The 24,888-nt window shown below is 39.9% G+C and overlaps 1 protein-coding gene across 3 annotated transcripts in view; it reads right to left on the reverse strand.

The window, feature by feature from the left end:
• LOC143431424 (uncharacterized) overlaps positions 1–24,888 on the reverse strand; it is a 105,438-nt gene that overhangs the window by 25,270 nt on the left and 55,280 nt on the right. The window contains exon 1 of one of the 3 annotated variants that reach the window (XM_076908134.1): positions 19,143–19,268. The exons of the other annotated variants lie outside the window; for them this stretch is intronic. Coding sequence (XP_076764249.1) covers positions 19,143–19,240 — 98 coding nt within the window. The 5' untranslated portion in view covers positions 19,241–19,268. Of the gene's footprint in view, positions 1–19,142; positions 19,269–24,888 lie in introns of those variants that run through there. 3 annotated transcript variants of the gene reach the window in all.

Raw genomic sequence — 24,888 nt, forward strand, 5'->3', positions numbered from 1 at the left:
TTATTGTAAAAATTCTACAATTATTATATGGAAATTTTTACTTAAATGGAACAGGGTTAAATACATGTGCAACCATATTTTTGGTTAGCAAATCGGCATTAATCTCTATATAGTTGTTCCTTCCCAAACTCTCGTGTAATACTCTGCCCTTATTTATTGTACGTCATTTCCTCGAGTAAACTCTTAAGATTTGTGGCTCGATGTGTTTCGCGCACGCGGATTCATCCTGGCAATAATCTTCGGATCGCGCTCACGACTGTCCTTGGGACTTTCTTCTTAGAAAGGTCTTTATTCGGGAACACGATTACGGTCGCTACGTTGGAATTACGGGCAATCAACCGGCGTGACTTCGGGGAATTGTTTCTTTTTTTTTCTTTTTTTTGAGGCTGGTACGGAAACCAGAGAAGGAGCGCCATGATATCGACACATTACGCATCTTCGTTACTTTCTCGTTTAGATATCGCTCTCCTCGCACGAAAATAGCTTACGTTGTTCGCGATGTTCGATTTTACCATTTTTTCGTCACAGGAACGTTATCCTTGTAGTTCCTTACCTCGCAAACAGTAAGTCGAACGAATTGGATCGTAGCGATAACATCCAGACGTGTTTACACCTGTCCTTGAAGGAATATACTCATTTCATTCGTCCTTTTTTCTCTCTTTCATTGAAAAATACGAAAAATGAAAAAGCCAGTCGATTCGATGCACGGACGGTGATTGCGTGTGTGTATAGTTGAAATTACAGAGACCGAGGCCGATCGGCATGATCAACTTCAGAAATTATCTCTCGGACCGAAAAATTAATAAATGATTCTCGATCGTGTGTAAAGAATTACAGTTATTCTAATAATTGTATCCCTTGGTTCTTCGTGTGGTCTTGCGTACATCGAACAGTTCAATTTCTTTCGTTTAAAAAATTTCAAATTCGGTATGATTGCAGAAAAAAAACACCAATTATGAATGTTTTGTCCACGAGGGAATCTTTAATGTTAAATTTGAATAAAATTCGATTTTTAACATAAATTACTTCTTCAATACGTTTCATACAAAAAGAAGATGTTCATCTCTTTTATTATAAAATGTACTACTTCGAGGTATTGTAAACAACACCGATAACGCGTCCAACAGATGTAAATAGATGTAAATCTATCTAAATTGGACAAGCACGAATCCGTTGCCGAGAATAAAAGGAGAAAAGGACCGAAACAGATGGGCTGACAGCGTTAAATCCTGTTCGCAGCAACGTAACACGCTTGTCACCGGTATTGTTACCCACGCCTACTGCCCAGATCGGTGTAAGCCGTTATTGTCAATGGTATTCGTCGGGTCCAAGTTTGGAGCGGTGCTACCGATAATGTTAACCAGCCGCCCTACCTGGACGATGATTTCCTCGAAATGAACAGGTAAAGAAAAAGATGCGAGTGAATCATAAGCCGACAAAAGAAGCTGCTTTTTTACCTCCCCGTTCTTCATCTCCGTAATTATTAGGTACCTGGAAATACCTGGTGCTCTCTGTAGATTGCGTCGAAACTGGTCTTTTGAAAAAATTCGTACGAAAGCCATTTTAACATTTAAACTCGAAGAATGAAAACTGAATACAATACCAAACACCTCTGTATCTAGTCGATTTTATTACTACACACGAGATTCACACTCACATTACACACGAGAAATAATCGAATTGTTTCATCGTCGTAAAAAAACACGTCCCATTCTTCAAACCAATCCCACGAAAAAAGATCCAATTTTAACCCAACCTTAAAACACGTGTATCCTTACACGATACACGCATTCCGCTCGAAAGCTACCTGGGGGCCGAAATTTTCAGGTGCACCGTAAAGAAACGAGGCGGATGAAAAACCACGAGAAAGAGAGGCGCTGGCACGGAAGGGCGGAGCCGTGAGGAGCTTGAAATTCGTCATAGCGACTGTGACAGATTCGCCTTGTTCCATTCGACGGGTAAAAGAGAGACGACGGGAGCGACGCTCGGGGACGTCAGCGGGCTAAGACGAAGACTGCGCGGAAGACACGGGAATGGGGTGCGAAAGTGTCGAGACATCTGCTACCTCCCTGCTGCCCGCCGCTTGGAAATTATTAATCCCGTCAAAAGTACTAAATCATACTCCCCGGTTTCGCGCGCAGACTGTGACTAGAGAGATAGAGGTGGGTAAAGGAGGTGAAAGTGAAGAGTACGCGCGTCGCTGCTGACCTTGATTTAGGGTCGCAGAAACCCTTCCCTGAAGATCGCGCCAGGTATTTATGACTCGCAGAAACTGGTTGCCGCCGCGAACTCTGGTAGCATCTGCGGCTGAAAGGCTTCTCTCCCCCGGGGGCGCGGGAAGAAATCGAAAATGTTCATATTTCAACGCGTCTACGCTTGTCCTCTTCGGTTTTCCGTCTTTCTTTTCTTTGGATAAAAGCTGGGCTGGCGTTGTCACGATTAAAAAATCCTACCAGAGAAAGGTCCGCACCATTGTTTAAATATTAAGCAGGATAGGGACGAACGTTAGAACGTTGGAATCTAACTGAATTAATGAATAGCTTATAGATAAATCTGTAGCCTGCTGTTTTAGTTAAATGCAGCTACTCTCGGACGAAGAAGAAGACGGTATACGAGTTACGGAAATCTCTCGCAGCGACTTTGTATTTCGTTTCAGGTAATGGAAGTCAACCAACGGTTTCAAGCTGGGCTTAATAAATCGCCACTTTAAATAATCGCTGGTATTAATTAATGAACGATTCTCTTGGAAATGGGTCTGTCCGGGAGAAAATGAATGTCCTCGCATTTCACTGGGCAGGCTGATACTTTTTAATGACTTTGAAGTTATTTAAATTGAGATTAATAAATGAAATGTAAAGAAAAAAAAATATATATATATAGGCAGTAATAAAATACTAAAAAAAAAAAAAAAAAAGAAAATAAGAGATGTACGTCTCACGTAATAAAGCACAGAATCCAGCGTTATAAAATTAAACGGAATGATCCACCACAAAAACCAATACGGCTACCGGTTGCATCGGTGGAACCGATTTAATCTACCTACTCGCATGAATCGGCCACTTTGCATCGAAACGAAACGAAAATTACATATTTCACAATCTGGCTCGATTAAAAATCAAATCCACTCTTATAGTTACGCCCACCAGTGCTCGGGGCGTAGAATCTTGAATACCGTCGTCGTTATTATACATCGGGGCTAGATAAGAACAGTCGAGCGGGCATATCTCATTCTCTTCCCGTCCGTTTCGTAGTCATCGCGTCCCCTTTTAATCGGTCCGTTCCCCTTTTCTATTCATCCACGATATCCAGCGGCGGGGGACACCGCGTGAGATTCGTTTGAAAAATTCAAATTCTTTTCCCGTTCAAGGAAAAAATACAGCCCTGCGGTGAACGTTACCCATTCGGATGTGGACGTGGGTAGCGCCGCACGGAGAGAATACAGCTCTTAATGAATCGCCTCGTGCACTGACCTCATCTCGTTCGGTAATGGAATTTCAAAACACGGCCACGCTCTGCTACCCGTCCTCTCCCGTCGTCCATCTCTCCGCTCAACGAGATTCCTCAACCGACCGGACTGGGCGCCTTTACGAGACCACACGTGTATTTTTCGTTACGCAGAAATTACATTTTTCAACCTCTCCCCCCTCGACGGTAGCGCGCGTCACAAATTTACGCGTACGCGACGCGTGACATTTTTCGGCCAAGTAATTGAACGTGGCGCCGTTCCCTCGTCTAAACCTCTGACTGGAATCGAACGTGAAAATACGCCGGGTACGTTGATCAGAGAAGCGGCGAAACAGGAAGGTTAGACGGGGTTCAAGCACGTGTATCAATTTCAGACGCGTCGGAGGAGCGTGCACGTGCAGCGGTGTTTAATTCTCATTCGCTCTAAACAGGTGTAATTACAGCTGTTCTATAAAGGCACGCGGAAGATTTATCAAGTTAGCGAGAGAAGCCACGCTTTCAGTGGCCATACATTACGCTCACTGAAAGCTATAAATATCGTTTAGTCTAGGTATCGCGTTCCACGCACGAATCCTGTTTATAATCTGTTTAATTGAATTGCCAATCAAAACGACGCTCGACTCGAGGTTCCGTGTTTGAACGGAATGTCCCTGTCTCGATCAACACCTATGGAAATCGTATCGTTCTGGTGGGCTGCAAGCAACGGTCGAAACGACGATAAGCTATAATAAAAATTCATTACTAACAGTTAGAACGAAGGCTTCGTAAGCCGGTCACGCGCGGATCATGAAAAGCTGGTATTCCAAAACGCGGCGTTGAAGCGTAGGTCCGTCCGTTTACGATTGGTACGGCTCCCAGGGTGGTCGTTTAACGAACGCACCAATGGGGGAATTCCCTCGAGCGGTGCGTGTACAGGTTCTGCCGGTGTACGGAAGTCAGGGCGGGAGGCCGTCTCGCTTAGCGGGCTTAATTCGCTCGTACCACCAGATATATTAATTAACGATGGCTCGACTTGCAACCCAATTTAGAAACAAGCACCTTGTTTGCATACAAAGGAGTGTCATAGAGCGAGTTCGCACCCTCGATTCCGTGTCGATATAAATGGTGTTCGTTGGGCAGGACCACTCCGATGGTGGTTGAGAGAAACGAGCAGAATGGTGGTGGATGCTATGCGCGAAATCGTGGGAAATGTAAGAACTTAAAAACCACGAAAATTAAAAGATAGAGAGAAACTGTGAAAAATGAACAGAAATATGTGTCGAGTAAAATAAAGGAAGGAGAGTGGATGGTTGTGGAAATAAAGATGAGAGAAGTGAAAGAAACGAAGGACTCAAAAGCAACAAAAATTAAAAGAAAGAGAAATTGTAAAAAATGAACAGAAATATATATCAAGTAAAATAAAGAAAGGAGAGTGGATGGTTGTGAAAGGTAAGATGAGAAAATTTAAGGAAATGGACGAAAGGATAAACTGAAACTGTACTAAGGAGAGAGATGAAGATAAGAAGTTAGAAGAGAGAGGAATAAAAGGGCTGTGAAACGGAAGGGATGAGACTGAATGAGACTCGTCGAAACGTGAACAGAGTGTTTAAGGAAGACTCTCGGCTGTTGACTGTTGACTGGATACTTGAGATGCACTTGTGTACAACCCTCAAGAGAGTGCATGTGCGAGCAGAATGCGCTTCTTTCCCGCTGAGTCCGCGCTTTCGTGCTCGCAAATATTGTCGAGTTCTTGGTGTAGTACACTTCCTGAAATTAATTAAGAGTTTGGACAAGTCACGCCGCGTTAACGCTTTCTCGTCTCTCCTCTGTTTCACCTTGAAGGGTTCTGAGCATTACAGAGGCTTTTTTACTTTTTATCGAAGCAGTTCGAAACGCGGAAAGCTTAAAAATTAAACTGTTTGTCCGTTACATTATTCGACGCAAAAATAACCAAGTCGTAAACGAGATATTGTAGAATTTGGTATCACGCGAATAGAATAATCGATTCCATAAGAGAATTAGATTTTGTTACGCGGTTTACGACATACAGCGGTGAGATTGGGGAAGCTTGAACGAGAGAACTCGATATTTCGATCGATAAACACGCGCAAGTGCGAGCCGTGAATCGATCGATAACATTGTTCGCTTGGATCTCAGAAATCCGATGATAACTTCATTTCAATAACTTATGAAGCGTTTTATTCTGAAACGCGAGGTGGAATGTATACGACTAAATCGAGAAGACTTTGTGGAAAGCTACCACGAAAAGTTATGCATAACTGGCGTAACTTTATTCATAAAAGCGAAGACCAGCTTTAGCCACGCCGTTACTTATGCATACGGTATGAGTAGACGATGAAGAGAACTTTGCTGAATAAGATGAAAGTAAAGCTTCTCGAAGTCGCACACTCCAATTTAAAAGTCGACTTTCCCGTGGTGTTATAATGAAATACTTATATACAGGATTATTAACGTGTATTTTATAATTAAAAACTTTGTTGGTAGTTATTGCGTAATTATAAGAATATTGAATTTATTTGGAACTCGTATTCATCAAATAAAGAGTATAATTCTATTACACATCTAAATACCACAATACGTGGATAATACACTCTTCTCGATCTCCTGCGAATAATACTACGCATCAAGTCCGGCAGCCAAGTGGGTTGCATTCTCAAAGGGGTATACTTTTCGGGTACCCCAGCGACTCTTTCGTTCTACCCATATGATTTTAATTCCACTTTAACTCATTTGCATCACACGGAAAGGTGGAAAATTCGTTTTTATCAGAAAAATTTTTTTTCATTATATTTAAATGGGAATGGTTCAAAACATGAAAAATAAAAGTAATATTGCACAAGTAAAGAATTTTAAAGAATTTTTATGTCATTGTAGATTAATAATAATAAAAGAAATGGAATCTAATTATTTTGCACAACATGATAAAACTTGAGATGGTCAATGCATAGTGTCACATGGCACTTATCACATTGATAAAATGTATCTTTTCTTTTTTTTCTGATAAACAAACTACACAATGTTCGCCAGCTTTCTTCGAATAAAATCGTTTCTATAAGGGTTGGAAAATGTTCATCGATAAATCTTCATAGTAATAATGAACGGTTTAGTGATAAGTGCCTAAGTAAAATGCGCTCTGGTGATAGTTGTCTGGCAAAATGCGCACATATATGCGCTTATGATGCAAATGGGTTAATATGCAAGACTTTTGTCACATTCAATTTTAGTTGATGTTAATAGCTTTGAATAATAAATAACAAGAAAGTTAAATAAAGTATTGTTAAATTACTTCTTTAGATACTAAATTCAAGCGAAATGTTGGCGCGCGTTAGAACGTGGCGTAGGCATAAGTGCATAAATTTACAGCTTCCTATAGAGGCACGCGTACACACGCACCGAATTTCCACGCGAAGGGGTGTGCTTAACTCAATTCTCGCGTCGAAAGGGCACGGTTCGATTCAAACGCAACCTCTTCAATTTATGGCGCGTTGTCCTTTCCCACGGGGGCGCAGGGAATTTCCGGCACGGCCTTGGCTCAATTTCCGCAGAAGCTGCACCCTAAATTTCAGATAACGCCACAACTTGTCCCCCGCGTATCCTGCCTGTGGGAGGCTCTACACTCTGTGAAATTTTTTTTTCTCCAACACCACCGCGGAACAGAACAACAATAGATACCAGAATAGATATACGCGGTTTAGCAATCTACATTAATCTACCTTTAAATATATTTTCGTACTTTGTGTATTTTAATAAACCACTCATTATTTATTAACAAAATGAATTTTCCTTCTTTTCTTTATAGATATACAGCAGTTTAGAATTTTACTTCAATGTACCTTTAAATATATTTTCGTACTCTATACATTTTAGTAAACCACTCATTAATTACTAACAAAACGAGTTTTCCTAAAATATTCTATTCCTTATAGATATACAACAGTTTAGGATTCTATTTCAATCTACCTTTAACTATATTCACATACTTTACGTACATTAATAAACCATTCATTAATTATTAACGAGCAAAACGAATTCTTGTTTCAAAGTAAACGTGAGAATTTAAACGATAGAAGAAACACATAAAGAAAAGAATGCATAATATCATCAGAAAAATAAGTCTATCTAATCTAAAAAGTGTATTCCGAAATCCTAACGTCCGAAAGTGAAATGATCTATCCTTCTTACAAATAATCTCAGCAGAAGCGCCTGTATGATGGCAACCCGCGTCGTCGCGTGGTCAGTCAGTCCGCTGTCCCACGGCGACGGAAGGCACGGTTAAAGAAGGATCGCCACAGTCGGTACTGGTCGTTTATCCGAGTAGAATTCCGCGAACGTGAAGGCTAAAGCTACCTAAAACCCCGTTGTTCGCCACGACCCGTTTCACCGGTGGCGTTACAGTTCGATTTACGCTCCGGGCGGCTCTAGGGCCTACCTAAGCTATAATAGGGGGGGACGTCGAGCATTTAGCTTATCACGGTCGACTATCTACCGTTGGCATACGCCTCGGTTAGGGCTCCTCACCCCCTCCAGCAGCGAGTCCGTACAAGCGTGCACACGGATGGGACGCGCGGAGATGTCTGGGCCCTTAAATCAGCCGGTGGCCTGCCTCCGGCGACTGAATTTAAGCTGAAGCGTTATCGCGGACCCGAAGGTGAGACTGGACCGTAGATAAGCCTCGTACACGACGAATTAGCAGCGCGTCTGAGTGGGGGAAACGCGTCGTGCGACGCGTGGATCATCGTCGAAATGGGGAAGTGGGGGACGGGAAACAAGATGGAAGGAGGGAAGTTTTACGTGGAAGGGATATTTCGAAAAACCTGCGGCAAAATTAGAGGTTGCGACCAATTGCGGGGGTGATTTCATGGTTTTAGGAGAACGTGGGAGGATATAATCTACGGTCTATTGGCCGTTTTATGCGGCTAAGGGACTTTGAAATGTTTAGGGAGACGGGAACGGAATAACGAAGATGATTTTTAAAAGAATCTTTTTACAGGAGCCTTACGAACGGGGAACTGTATGAAATTGCTTCAAGAGTCTATGGGCTGGGTTGAAATACCGAGGAACGAGAGAGATACCTTTGATAAGAGGGGCTACGTAACGAAATTCTCAAGGAAAAGAGGAACGAGCTCTTCAATTATGTCTAAGTTAATGTTCAGCGTGCTCTGGGAAGGCGCTCGTAATAAAACAGTTAGCACCTGTAGTTAAGAAGGGAAGGGTCGAAACGTTATACACTTTAAGCAGCGTGATGATGAGTGGGGTATTATGCTCTACAAGAATTAACGGTTCGTATAAATTATGCATTGAAGAGTGTGCATCGCGTTTCGATAGCGCGACATTAGAGATTTAAATATAAATGGAGATTTAAACAGTTTTAATATTTCATCGTTCTAGACGCAATTTTAATGAAACGGATATAAGAAAATGTATGTCGCATTCATTAGAGTATCCCAGGAAACAAACCGCATCGTAATCAATGGATACCCAGGGTTTATGGTCTGTCGTCGAGTCTACTCGCGATTAAGTAACCTTTTCTGGTAGAACGTTCTCGTGACGCGTAAAATTCACCCATGTCGCACGAAAATACCAGCCTTGTATCCTTCTCATTGCAGGCCCCTTTTTTCGGTCATCGAAAAACAGCTGCTTACGAGTGGATGCCTAAAATACGAGCCTGCGTACGCTATATATACGTGTAGAACGCGAGCGGTTCGACGACTCGATCGATCGCGAAGTAGGGGAGGGAGAGAAAGAAAAAGGCGTAGCTAGTTTTATAGCGTGGCGTGCAGATGGAACCTGTGAACCCATAAAGACGGCGGTCAGGTTCGATTTACGATGAGAAAAGAGGCGCAACCGAGGCGAATCGTAAATCATCCATGATGCTTGCTCTCGATGCCGCCGGCCCGTTTACCGATCTCTGATCTTCCCTCGATTAATGCTACGAATTCGAAATGAGAGTGCACGCGTATATCTGGGACAATGGAAAAATATTTCGACGTGGTAGCACTTGAGAAAACTTTCTCCGATCCACCGTTATTTTATGTTAAGACATATAACAATGGCAATCCATTTTGTTGAATTACTTCAACATGTCAACGTAGAAACAAATATGAATCTTGTGTTAAGAAATAGAAACCTGTATATAAATAGGAGAAGAAATTTATCGGTTCGAGAGGTCCATAATCAGTTTAAACCGAAGGGCTTGAAAGAAAAACACTTGCAATTTAGACTGAAGGACCTGAAAGAAGAACACGTACAGACTTTGCGTCGTCATTTTTTCTTAATCGGGAGGATCGCAGATTTTCCGTGGAGTGCTCTTACAATTCGTATAACCCTCGAAGCGTAAAGACGGTCTCTAAAGCCTAGTAATAAAGGTATTTGGTTAAATAAAATACCCGACTTTAAATTTATTTCTATCACCCATATCCAATAACATTGCATAAATTGACAACTCGGATGCGTTTAGAAAATGTCGCGAGAAACGAGCGTTCTGATCGCTTTCGAAGTGAATCTAAGTTTTGCATCGTTTAACCCGAAACACCAATCGTACGTTCTCCACGTGAAAAGCAGCGATCTCCCAACTGATCCACCGGATCCCTTCCATCATTTCTTGGTCGCAGTCGTTATTCAAAATCCGTCGATGGAAAACGAACGGAGAGGGGATCCGTGAGACGGAAACGGGGAGAACAGAGTAGAGGTGACAGTAAATCCGGATTTAATAGAGAGTTCCTCGCGTGAACTTCCTTCCATATCGTTCGCAGACCGGTAACCCCGGGACCTGACGTCGGCATATTGCATTATCGCTCGACTTATGGGATCCCATATTGAATACGATGCTGGCGCGGGCCGAGAAAGAGGCCAGAAGAATCGCGAGCGAAGCGTATTTCAAAATGCGGAGATAGTCCAACCGGGGTGACGCTGCGGAGCCGTGTATCATGCAAGATGGCGTGCAACGCGAGGAATGGAAAGGGGTTAGGCTCGTATGAAAGACGATTTAGAAAGAGGGACAAGCGGTACTGTTGAGTTTCGAATAATAGCGTTGAAATTTATTTGTCGAAAGTTAGAGGCACAATTCGGTCACCAATCCCTGCAATTATACAATTTTCCGGGTAAAACGCGAATCCCTGATCCATAGAATTGGTACCACCTTCGAAATCACCATTCTCATCGCTCTTTGTTATTCGAATATGTATCAACCGCCAACGCTTTCGTCACTGAACAAAGCAGTATTCATTAATAATATCCCAGTAATCATTTAACTAAGCGATATGAACGATATTTGAAAGGATTTTATTAATACAGTAAAAAATTAACCCTTTGCACTTGATGCCTTCCCGGACGTTAGCAATAGAAACTATTCTGGTAGTTTTTTGTAAGAAATCGGTAAAAATAAAGTGCTTTATTTGTCTTGTATTCAACCCAAAGATTAGTACAATTGTTGAATGCCAACACATTATTTCATAGCCATAATTACTGTCTTTTGTAAATATGGATTCATCTCAAACAGTGATGTACCCTAAATATTACTCAATCCTTGCATCACCTCTAACCTATATCTCCTTCTTGACTCTTGGCTACCGCCTTCAACCTTTGAAACTATACCTTTTCAAGCTTCCTTACAAATTCCTTAAATATCAAACTCGAAAAACAAAAATAAACTTTTCAAATTTAGGATTCCGGATTCATCACTTCTTCACCTAACTAAACCACATACCTTGCGAATAAACATTTCTCTGGAATTATAAAGTGTTGTATTTGATTCTTTCTACGCTGTACAACCCGAAATCTAACACAATAATGGCTTTTTAGGTTGTTCATATTAGCTTCCAGGATACCCTCTATCTCTGGCATTGCCGAATGCTTAGGTAAGGTCTCAGAGAAGGACGATACATTTGATCGGTTCATGCACTCTGTTATACGATATTCTTTATATTTTTGAAGTTTTCTGTTGAAATGGAAATTTTCTGTTGCTGATAGTTTCTATTATTCTTTTAGTTTCTCTGAAGATTTCTGGTGAAATGGAAATTTTGGTTATGTTAGTTTGGAACTGCTTGAAAATACTTTGGAAGCAATAATTGCTACTGCCAACGTCTCCCAGCGATAGATAATTTTCATTTCAATAGAAAAGTTCAGGGAAACGTGTATTTCTGAAAAAAGGTGACGGTGGTTTAAATTTAACCACTGCAATCTCTAATCAATTCTGATGTCCCTTTAGAGGGTACATTCGAGTGCAGAGGGTAAAATTCGATAGTCGAAAGAACAATCTTAGAGACTATATAAGTTAAGAATAATCCAAGTTCGTATAGTAGGAGCTTAGGATTTTCTAGAGAATTATGTCCATAGAACTTACTCTCGTTAAAAACAGTAATTGAAAATAATAATAACTAAAGGAATTCATACGATTCTAATAGACATTAACACGAATGATCTATCCACCCTAACATCCCACAGTCCAATCACAAAATCAAACAACAAACAATATCCTCTTCAGTCAACTCCCACCAAGAAGCGACCAAGAAAAGGGCGGCACATCTTCGCGTCCAATCATTACCCAAATAGAAAAGACCCCGAAAAGTTCTTTCCGCAAAGACGTCCTCTCCCTGTCAGAAACGAGAGAAAATGCTAGGAGGGTTCGTCCAGGGGTTAGTTCTCTCGCGTTATGGTCAACGCGCTTGGTATAATAAAACTATGCCTGTCGTGGCGCACGGGACGAGTAGAAGCGTAGCTGGTAGAGGGGATGGAAGGGGGCGTATCCCACGGGATATAAATGCCGGCAGGGTGTTTCTTTGGACCGTGGCCGGTCCCGTAGATTCAATCACGACCCTTTCTATACCGAACGGCCTCGCGGCTCGCATACCAAGCAGACCTTCCGTCCATGGTATTAGACCGTCCCACCGTCTTTGATCGTGACGTGAATCCGCGGCAGAATTCACCTTTTCTCGGTTCTACACCCGGTACGTACTCGCAAGAAGTTTGCTTCTAACTCGCGGGCTATAAACGGCATTGACAATCAGTTTAACAATATTAATTATTTAACTTACGAGTTTCAACAATATTTGTCGTCCAAGTATTTGCAGGTTTTACTAACTTTTTAAAGTTTACTTACTTAAAAGGTTATTGTTATTTGCTAATTTTTTATACATTCCACTTCATCTACACTTACGAGCAACTAAATCAACTTAACCCTCCAAGGTACGCCCGTGAAGTAAATTTTTTTCAAAAACTGTCGCAGCCAATGGACAAAGAACATATTAGTTTTTAATTATTAAGTATTCAGCTTTAAATTGATACCAACATCGTAAAAATTGGACCGCTGTTTTTTAAATTATGTCACTTGAATTCCAATGAACAAAAAAAGGTGAAATATGCTTAAGCTAGAGGGGCAACGCCAAGTATTTAAATTTAATAAATTAAATAAATTTTCAATGTTAAATTCAATGAAAACAAAAAAAAGATATTTTATATTCCAAAAAAAGGATATTTTAGTTTTTTCTTGTTCATTAGAATTTAAGTCACGTAATTTAAAAAATAATGAACGAATTTTTATGATTTTGGTATCATTTTAAAGCTAAATGCTAATATGTTTTTTATGTCCATTGGCTGCAACATTTCTGAAAAAATTCAATTTATGTGCGTACCTAGATGGTTGAGCCCATTTAATTGCTCGTAAGTGTCGTTATTCTTAACACATTTGCGACCACTGACGTGAATTCAAAATTTTATCATTCTTATCTTCGCCTTAACTATATAAGTTCATGGTAATCACCTTAAAAATTTCATTATTTTCGTTAGTACTCAATATCAGAAATGTAAAAAATTAACTTCTGCTGGTCGCGAATGTGTTAATATGAATAAGTAAATTACTACGGTATTTTTATTTACAGTAGTACATGTTGGAGATAGGTAAGGATGGAAATGTTGTTGAGGGAAAATTTCGACGCGAACGAGACACTGGCCCGACAATAGACGCCATCCTGGACGTCAACAAGCTACGAGGAACGATAGCAGGATGGTCGTAAAGAGCAGGTGGAAGAAAGAGAGAGAGAGAGAGAGCTTATTCAGGACGTAAAATTAAGTTACGACCGACCTTTCGGGATTAACGATTTTACCGTGGTCTCGATCCAACTGTATTTTAGGATTGTTTACCCGGAACTTCATCCCAGCGGTTTCAGGTTGTTGTTTGATCTGCTACCGTGGCGACAGAGAAAGTTGCCCAGCGTTTCGACCAATGGGAAACATGAACATTGGAAAGAGTAAAAAGTGTTAAACTGATGAAGGGTTGTAAATTATGTCCGCATATTTGTTAATTCATTATTTTTCTTTAGCGTACGATGGAATCTTTTTAAAGTTTTCTAATGTTACGAGAATTAAGAAACTTGCAAAGTAATATATACAATAAACAATCCGTTTCATTAGTTCTAACGAACTACCTCGATTATGATAATATGAAGAGTTTAGAAATTCGAATCTTCGATCAAGCCACGTTTGTAATTAAACTCCGTCCGATCTTGCCCCTGCCCTTCGTTAAAACTCAAGTTTTCTCTCGTCTTGAAACGGACGTTTGACGCGACTATCGTCCTAGAGGCAAGCTTCAATTTCTGTATCCAACGTTGATCGCAATCTGTATCTTCCACGGTAGACAAATACATTGGACAAGCAGAAAGCGGATCATTGTTTTCGAAAGCTTCGAAAGCCAGCCACCCGCGGTGCAATCTGCGCCTACAACACGGCAACCCGATGTGCATCACTGTCGGCTGGCACAATGGGTTGCCGGTATTAAGCCCCGAGTAGAGACGTAGGATATATCGTGAGGCGCTATTCAACGTTGCAGCGTATACAGGAGCCTCCGAAATGAGTGTCTACTTAAAAGACTGAACTTAATTTTACAAATTTATCGCTTTAACATACATTCGATTGATTATTATACACTCACGAGCAAGTAAATCGACTGAACTTTCAAATACGCACATAAGGTAAATTTTTTCATAAATGGTGCAGTCAATGGACAAAAAATATTGGTTTTTAATTATTAGACATGTAGCTTTAAATTGATACCAATATCATAAAAATTGGTCTACTACTTTTTAAATTATGTGACTTCAATTCCAATGAACAGAAAATGCTAAAATATTCTTTTTTTCTTGTTGGAAACGATGTTTTCATTACATTAAAAGCAAAAATTTGAATTTAACATTGAAAATATATTTAATTTATTACATTTCAATACTTGGTGTTGCCCCCCCCCCTCCCCCCGCCGCTCCGGCGACTCGCAATTAACGGTGCTCAAAAATGCGTATTTTTTAGATAACAGCAAGTGTTGAAATATAATAAATTAAATAAATTTTCAGTATTAAATTCAAATTTTTGGTTTAGTTGAAAAACAATCGGTGCACGTCGCTAGACGTTGACAGCATTTACAGTCATAAAGAAAAAAGATCAAAACGAACGTTTTCTCTTCTTTTGCCTATGACACAAAATATCCATATCAATATTTGTAAACTAATTTGAATATTAAATGATTTAATGTTACTTGTATGATACTTGTCGTATATGCGCAAAATTATCTCGACTTGCTACTTCGCCCGATTGAAAAAGTCGCCAAACACGAAGGGTTAAATTATAAAATTAATAATCACTAATTAATCCACCAAATAATTCTTTGAGGAAAAAACCTCTCTAATAAACTGTACTATTTTACTTTCACAATTACCAAAAATATACCAAGAAGTATATTAAATCTAGGCCAGGGATGGCGAATTTTTTTAGAAAGTGGGTCAAATTTTGTTCATTATTTTTTTTAATACTAGCACGTGGGTCATTACGTCAGTGGCAATTCTTGGAAGGGGGGTAAAAAGGGTATAATAATAATTTAGAAACAGTGAAAATTTGTTAACAGAAAAATTTGACAATTGACGCTTTTCTTTGGTTTTCACTTTTAAATTCCCCTAAAAAGGTTTACATTCTCTTCTCACTTTACAACTTTTACTTCTAAAAATGAAAGAGCAAGGGATAAAAGTCGACATGATAAGATTGATATCAATGGTACAACAGTATTAATTATCGCACCAGGTGACACCATATTAACCAACTTCTTGTCCACTTGGAAAAATTTTTCTTTGTAAATTCAACATTAGATATTTATATTTTAATTTCTTCATATCTTTCATTGTCCATTTTCTCCGATAAAATCAACGCGTGGGTCATTTAAAAAGCCTTCGCGGGTCAGTGTCTGACCTGTGGGTCATAGGTTCGCCACCACTGTTATAAGCGATTCATTTTGCGTGGATTATACAGAGAAATGATGCTAATTCCGTAACCATGTCATAGAAATAATGTGTTATGCAGCGATCGCCTCTACTATGTTTTGTGAGTAAACGAATAAAAATGTGGGATTCCATACAGATTTCCTGAAATGATTTCCTCCTAAACGATCGAAACTTTCCCATCAAAATTCCATCGTCCGGCCATAAAAACATCGAATACCGCCGCAGGCCCCGAAAAGTAACTAGACCCAACTCGTCCCCGAAGGATCGTTTTATTGCCGGAACACGGCGTGTCTCAGACTAGAATCGTCTGGTCCGATCATTTTTCTCGAGCAGACGTCCCCGCGGAAGCAGTGCTCACGATCGTCCCTTCGTTTCATTGGTGGGATACTTGGTATTCAGCCTGTTGTCTGAAGAGCGAAACTTCCACGCCACCGAGGAAAACTGTTCGTCTTATACGGGACGCAGCATCTTTGACATCGTCTTTTTAGTTCTCTTTGTGCACGTGGAATGGTAACAGCGAGTGAAAAGGATGAGAAAAAGAATGGGATTGCGCGGTGAGAACAAAATCGATTCTTTCGTTGTGTACTCGTCTCTTTAGCTGTCTTTTTTTTCTCCTAGGCGGTGTAGAATGGAACTTTCCTCTTTTGTTTTTTAAAATTCGAGTAATTATTTTTAAAATTTAGTTTGTTAAATTGGAACAAATACTTTATCCAAGTGGATTTTCAATGATAGACATAATTTGTGTTAGGACACTATGGACGGGTAATAGCGAGAGTGGAATATGAAGAATGTGAACTCTTTAAAAAATGAGAAATATATCTTCATAACTAATAATAGGATTTCAATAAAATTTGGCAAATAGGTAGTATTTAATATTTCAAAAGTGTGGATTAAATTTAAAACAATATGAAATTTTTAAATTAACACGTAGCAAAAGATAATTATTAATTTTATTAAAGCGTTGTAATAATAATAATAATAATAATAATAAATACAAGTAATAATGTTTAGGAATATTCTATTATTCAGTTTTTTATGTTGCAATTTTATTTACTCTAACATTATTTTAACGATATGATATTTTTCGAAACGCTGAAACAACCAAACAGTCAAACTTTCCTCTTTGTTACTTACAAAAAGTTATGCGAAACAAAATATTCATTAAATGAAAAAAAAGCACGGATTGTCAAGTGCGTTGCTAACATTAAGAATCGTCCAGCATAAAAGGTATTAACACCCATCCCTGCCATAGTGTGTTGACCCAGAAACATTTAGCGAATCTCAAATCACTAAATTAAATCTGATTTCCCTTCGCGAGAAAGTGAGGCCGATCGTCATTAGATATCAATCCACTTATGCGTAAATCCAACCCAACCTAAATCTACCCATTGCAACAGATCAACGTAACACTCCCATCGAATCAGACGACACGGAATACAGTCCAACAATGGGAGAGATCCTCGTTTCCGTATTCCCTTCGCTTTTACTGGCCCGCCCGTAAACTGTCAGCCCAAGACGAAATTAATATTAAGCGTAACTGCGAGAGGATGACTAAACGCGCTCGTAAGACTCGACTAAAACGCATTATATCGTCATCCGGAGGGGCCCAAAACACGTCCAATGCGCGTGAACGAGGCATTAGTTTGCCGTGCGAAGGATTACGGCCACGCTCTGTCTCTCCGTTAATCCTGATTTAGGAAATCCGGCGTGCGCGCGCCACCTAACCTATTCGTCGCGAATTAAGACACCAAGAGGGGAAGGAGGAGGATTGTGCTGCCGTTGCGTCGTTAAAACGCAGTCCAAGTCGAACTTACGGATTAACTTTCGAGCGTCCCTTTATGCGCCGTTCATCTGCTGGCAGCTGATGGCTGACGGTGAAAAAGACACCAAGACTAGACGTAATAACGCGTGTTATTGTTATTTGCAGTAAGAATGAACGTTAGGATGAAAGGTTCTTGAATGGCTCGGATTATTTCCCCGTGAAATCCGAATGGTTACGAAGAGGGTTTCCTTTTTTGCGTTCGTAGGCCTTTGTTGAGTTTGAGAGCGACAATTGATTACCTTCGTGGAGGTAACAAAAGGGTAAAGGACGGGGTTTCGAAATAGGGTGAAGATATAGTTATGAATTAAGGGAAGAGATGATAGTTGTGGTTATAGTTCAGCGCAATTCTTCCATTTACAATTTTCAGAATATGCATAGGATACATCTAAGGTAGATAATTCTAGCTTATCTTTTAATGCTTGCAACGTACAATTACTCTTTTAAGCTTCTCAAAATTACTTCTCCTCTCGAAGTTTAAACAGAGCAGTGTCCCCATTGTAAACGCAACTAATCTTCGAATTAAACCTAAAATCTTTAACTAAACTCCTTACCGGCAAACTCTAGCCGTTCATGAATAATATGCACCTTTAATTTACTTCGGCTTGTTTCAAATTCAATTCCTTAACTTTCTCGACTCTCCCTTCCGGGAGGAGGAAGCTCCGGCGGACCTTAAGCATTTCGTGGGGATACGCACGGGTATGGGCGAAGATGTTGACACGAAACGGTCGAAAGGCCGCTCGGCAGACCCAGCGGAGGGTTAACCAGGTTGAGAAGGGTAAAGTAATTGATACTGACGCCGGAACGGCTGACCGAGATGCAAGAACAAGCAAAACATTCGCGCGGAATTATAGGATTATATTAATATGCTCGTTTCACCGGGTCCTGACCGTCATTTACAATCTCCATGCTGTGTCGTTGATTTTGCAGACAAAGTTTCTTATTGGGGACCTTTGTGGCTGTTGAAGACTACAAGCGTTGATCAGCTTAAGCTGGTCAAAACATTGATCGAATTTTATTTAATTATCGATTTAAGTTGATTCGAGGTAAATATATATTGGAAGTGGAAATGTAATGATTTTTTTTAGAACGCGCAAGGATGTCTGTGTGTCTAACAAGTGCTAATGGCGTCCAAGTGCGACAACCTCTATGCGAATAGGAGGGTGAATTCTTAAGGGTGGCCAAAGCGCTTACAGCGAGCATATTTAACGAATCTTCGGAGAAACTACGTAGCTGCGATTACTCGTAGAAAATCTTCAAAAATATTAGAGAAATACTTCAATATCTATGTAATGTTTTAACTACAACTTCACAGTGTAAACCTAAACAAATTAGCCAGTTATCCGAACTTAAAAAAAACAAAAAAATATATTAATCCTAACAGCTTCACACAAGTGCACAGATTAATATTATAATAATTATACTAAAAGAATACATAAAATACATAACTCTAGGTTTGCTACGAACATACGTGGTTACACATGCATTCAATTCCCTTTCAAGACACGTGAATCAAAATCTAAAGGGAGTGGATCGTATCAAACAGTATCATCATTTATTTCTTCGAAACGAGTCTATCCCGCATGCGGATGAAAAATTACCTGATGTTCGCAAATCCTATTCGATAGTGTTGCACATTGATCATCTGCCATCTGACGCGTTCGGCAGTGTAAAATTTCGTGTGCGACAGACGCCTCATTTTTTCCCCGTCGAAAACACTCCGAACGTTTACGGGAATCCAAGTCCAGTCTATATAATACGATAAAAGGGAACACTCTAAGCGTTACCGCCTCCATGATCGCCGCCATGCGGCGAATTATCGTTCACAACCACCCCTCAACACATAAATCCCAATATCGAGCCCAGCCGTGTTGTTTGCCATCTTTCTACGTGTCCTTGGCGTCTCTTAACGATTTTGTTCTTCGATCAGATAACAATTGCAGATTACATTTTCTTGCAAAATGTTCAGCTTCGCGCAATCTTTAGTAATTTCGGATACTTTTAAAATAATCACTTAAAAAGGAAAAACTAAGGGATAGTATAAAAATATCTTTTTATGCGAAGAATTTCAGACTAATTGAAAGGATAATAAATACTTGTTAGACATAAAATATCCCCTATAATTCATATAAGAAAAGGTTTGGTATTTCAACAGTTTTTAATACATTTATATGTACATTTGCGACGATATCGAATCAAATCAAATTAAAACACTGTGCAATTCGAAATACTTGTTCGTCAGATATTCCTTATCTAAAATACGATAATGACGACATCGTTTAACGCTCTCCAAGAGGTATCCATCAACCCTTGCCGAAGAAACATGCAAAAAAAACGGAACACATTCCTCGCCATTAGTTAATCGAACCCCCATAAACACATAATCGTTCCCGCATTTCCATTCCAGAGGCCCACCAGATGGCAGTTCCAACTCCACTTTTGGACTACAGTCGTCTGCCTCGTATTCGTTCCCCGAAACAGCCCCGATATCTTTGTTCGAACACGAAAACTACAAGCACTGGCAGGAAAACGACGAACAACACGATGATTCGCGTTATTTCGTTAGCGCGAGCACGAGGTTTCGGGCGAACGGGTGAACGTCGTGCGAAACACTAGCCAAGGGACATCATATATCGGGGTGCCTGGGTATAGGGGCGCGCCCCTTCGCGCAGAGGACCCCCTCGCACGACGTGCAACATCGTACATTCGATACGTTGTCCAAGAGGGGTTCCCCCCGACGACCCATCGCGGCCTATGACTAATAAGAAGCCCAACGAAGCCGCCGTCACACGAATCGGACCGCGACCAGGTTAAACGACGCGGAGCTTTGAGGCTTCTGCAGGTCGACCGACACCAGAGAAGATATTGGGTTGATACAAAAGGAATGTCGGTTCTTATATGGTTGAACTTTATCTTTGAAATTTCTATAAATTTTATTATATATATATGTCATTTTAAAGCTTAGAATCTGCTCTTTATTTTCATTACAAATATTATACGATCGATTTTAATTATAGCTAGATTTTGATCATTTTAGCAATGCAAGACAAAAAGCAATTAAGAACAATGACAACGCTCGACCATACGTTTCAATGACGACGCGACAAAAGCTGTACGAGTTGAGTTACGAAACTCTGGACCATCCACCATATTCACTCGATCTCTCGCCCATTGACTACCACTTTTTCAAGCATCTCGACAACTTCTCGCACGAGAAATGTTTGAAAAACTAAGACGATGTCAAAAAACGCTTTGAACGTTTTTGTCGCCAACCCCGGAATTTTACGCTATCAGCATAAATAAACTTGTATCTCGTTGGGGACATTCTACTGATTCTAATGGTTCTTATTTTAGTTGATAAAATTTATTAGACAAAAAGTTGTGGACGTTTAATAGTGAAGGTTAAAAGCCGACATTTCTTTTGGATCACCCTAATAAAACGCTATCGCCTTCTAAGCGTCCATCGGACACGTTCATCGATTTTTCGCGCCACTAATTGCGTTTCGATGCAACTGAATTCGATTGGTTAACGAAACAGTAAAAAGTTCAATCGTTGCGATGGTTGCTGGTTTTCTGCGTGTACCACTTGGCGTTTGATTAATTGATCGACTATCGTTACGGTGAGAACAAGAGTTTTTTTAGTTGATAGGGATCTTTCTAGTATGCTCTGCTTCACTGGATGACTTAACGGCCAGTGAATGTTCATGGAAAATATGGATATTGTACGTGCACATGTAAATTAGTAATCTTAATTTACTAAAAATGAGAAGTAGTCTCTATATGGTTGTAAAACACCATAGGAAATTGATTCTAAAGAAAGGTAAAGGTAACAGCTCTTCGGGCATTGATGCTGCTTAGGGTAAGCGTACTGTCACCATATGTTTGACAAATGTAGAATGACAATAGGCTTGGTTGGTTCTGTTAATTAACCTTCTTCGATTAAAACATTTGATAGTTTTATTGCTGTATGGTTATTGTTACGCTGTAACTAACAACTACTGCTTATGATCGAAGTCATTGTATGATGTATTATATTCCAGTATATAATACGAAAGTCGAGATTATAGTTAAAAATATTTTTTTCGTTTTAAGGACTTTTAGTGATTCTTAAAGCGTGATTATTAAAACACTTGTGCGTGAAGGAGACAATGAAAGTTTTTAGTCCGAGTGAAAGCAGGTAGTGGATTTAACGTCACGGTTTTTGCCCCGCTAGATATATGTAAACGTTATCTGTCTACTGCCACCAAAACACTCGTTTGTTCTCCTTGATACGATCGCCTGTATTTTGATATCAACGCGAGGAGGGTTGTTTTATGGTAGATCAATTTTTGTGGAATCAAACGCTTTTGAAAAAATTATCGTTGTTATTATTATTGTTATTATTCTTATTATTACTGATTCATCTAAAGGCGTGCTTAATCAACCGAATTTCCCACCTGCATCGTTCCTTATCCAAATTGTTACACCTCTATGTTGGATTATTTCAACATGTCAACGTAGAAACAAAAATGGATCTTGCGTTAAGAAATAGAATTCTGTATATTATAAACACAAAAAGAATGTCATCCGTTCGAGAAGTCCCTAATCAGTTTAAATCGAAGGGCTTGAAAGAAAAACACTTGCAGACTTTGCGTCGCAATTTTTTCTTAGTCAGGAGGACCCCAGATTTTCTCTGGGGTGTTTTCGCAATTCATATAGTTCTCGAAGTGTAAAGATGGTCTCTAAAGCCTAGTAATAAATTAGTTAAATAGAATATTGGACTTTAAATTTATTTCTATCACCCATATCCAATACTCTACCCAAATAAAAGCGCAAGACCCAAGTACGTAAGTATTCGTTTATCTAACGAAGCAGAATCTTAAACAACTCACGGAGCACCAAATACCATCCATAGCTCACCCAGCTTACAACCAATACCCATTGAAGCGCACTAAATCATCTAGTACATATTACAACCTAAAACTGCCATGAATCACGAGAAGACAATCTGAAAAAAAACGAGCAAGCCGCTCGTGTCGGTTCTACGATCGCTTTTATGCGATCCGCGTGATTTACACCCCCCGAAGTGGCGTACGTACGGTCGCGTTTTTATCAAAACCGTGCACCAGATGCGAGACGCGTCGCACCGTACGGAAACGAGAGGAGAGGGGGGGTCCCCTCGTAAGGGGTTTGGCTACATCAAATTTTCTCCTCGAGGAGAGGAGGCCATGTGCGCGCGCGGGGATCGGCGTATGCAAAACGGGAATCGAAATTCGCGGTGCGTCCTCGGGACGAGAACGACACTCGGGAGAGAAGAACGGCGAACGATGGGCTCGCGGTTCGATTTCGCGCGGAGATTGTCTCTCCCGTCTCTGGCGAGGCTGGCGGGTTCGGCGTCGCGGATGAAGGTTACGGGCTGTGATTTCGCGTCGATGAAGAATGAACAGGCAATGTCGAGGGTAGGAGGGAAATTCTAACGCGACGTTCTCCGTTTTTACCTGGGTAGTTTACGCAGAAGCTATTTTAGGTCACCGGATATTATTTTTTTAGTTGAATGTAGAAATAAAACAATTCATAAAAAAACTTCCGATGAACTTTCTTTATATATAATGAACTGAAGTGAACATATTTTTTATGTAACTTTTAATAGTCTTTCTCTTTGTATGATAAATCGTTGGCATAATATCATTTTCAATCGACTCTTTTTCAAAATCACTTTCACTATCAGATTCATAACCGTCTCCCGATAAACTATCGCTTTCCGAATCACTGCGATTTATTTCTAAGTTACTCGGACGGTCAGATAAAGCATCGCCACGTTCCTTCATGGTTAACATTTTTTAGTTACTAAAACTGATAAAAACCTAAATATCAAAAAGGAGTATCTTCTTTGTAATAGAGTGGAAACAAATCTTTTGCGATATTCTATATTGCTGTGGGTTTTATAAACTGAAATAGATAATGTATGTCCATTGAAACTCCAAAGTCTTATTATAAGAAGAAAGTGAAAACGAATTAACTGACTAGTTAACAATGTGTTAAGGAGAGAAAAGTTGTTGTTAGAGAATTGAAATCTATTTAGTTGAAGAAAGAGAAGAAGGAATTGTTGGACGTTGTTTATAGGTGAGTTATTGCAAGTGGTTTGTTAGAACATTTAAATTGAGTTATTTTTTGTAATTAATGGTTTTTAAAAAATTATTCTATTATAAGAAGAGAAAAAACGATTTTAAATCTAAAAATTGTTCTACTCACACATATGGTACCTATTTAGTAATGAAATAATTAAATTGGGAATTGAATTAATATAAATTAGTAATTAACGTTTTGTTTTATACATTTAACCGCATTCATGATCAATTACAACAAGAGAATAACATTCCCTAATTGGTTTGCATCAAGGAGCCACATTCCAACGTCCATAACTTACGCATTCCTCCATCGTGCGGCATATCTTTTGAAAATCTGTTGCTATCTAATGAAACTACTTCTACCATTGAGAACGAGCAGGATATCAATTCAAATACTGTCATTCCACACAAATCACTCTACACAGTCGTGGCACTTTAATTATACATAAACAGTTTTACGTCGAATGCTTTTGAGTCATAAATCAACACAGTTTCCGCGATTGAGCGAAGGAAAAATCCTTGACTAAATGATCAAGTGGCCTCTGTGCATTTCCACCACCGGAATAATTGTATGAGAATTTTAAAGCTTTTTCCTCGGCAAAGGAAAAAAGGTGTTAGTTGCGCGTTGTGCGCGAGCATCGTTGTTCTTATCACGCAGTTGTAAAGTAGTCGAGAGGATAGATAAACGCAGAGGAGAACTCGCTTCCCAACGCAATTATACATGTACCACACGCGTACGCAACGCACGATGTCCTCTCCTCGCGCGCTTTTGCAACCCTCGAAACGGTTAAGATGTCGTATTTTCACCGTCTGCACCAGGCACAGATGCGAAGCTCGCCCTCTTCCCATTCGGGAACATCGAGTCCTCGCGCAGAAAAAAAAACGTGAAAAGGGAGGAGAACGGGAGGAGATTGACTGAGTGAGTTAGCGAGCACTTGAAGGAATAAGAGAATAGGAGGAATGGGTGAACGAATCGAATGCGTGCAGATGGATTTATAAGCAAGTGAATCAATGGTAAAGTAGAAATAAGGAAATGCATCATGGATACGTAGATGATAATGAGTATAAAGTGGAATTAACGCATGACTGAATGAACGAACAAGTAAGTAACCGAATGGATGGGTGAATGGATTAATAAATCAGTGCTAAACTGAGTATATAAATCAAGGGACGAGTGTGAATCTACAAATGACTGAGTGTGAGAATAAAGACAGTATGAACGAATGAAAAAAAATCAGTT

This window comes from Xylocopa sonorina, chromosome 18, assembly GCF_050948175.1.
Source record: "Xylocopa sonorina isolate GNS202 chromosome 18, iyXylSono1_principal, whole genome shotgun sequence".
Lineage (NCBI taxonomy): Eukaryota > Metazoa > Arthropoda > Insecta > Hymenoptera > Apidae > Xylocopa > Xylocopa sonorina.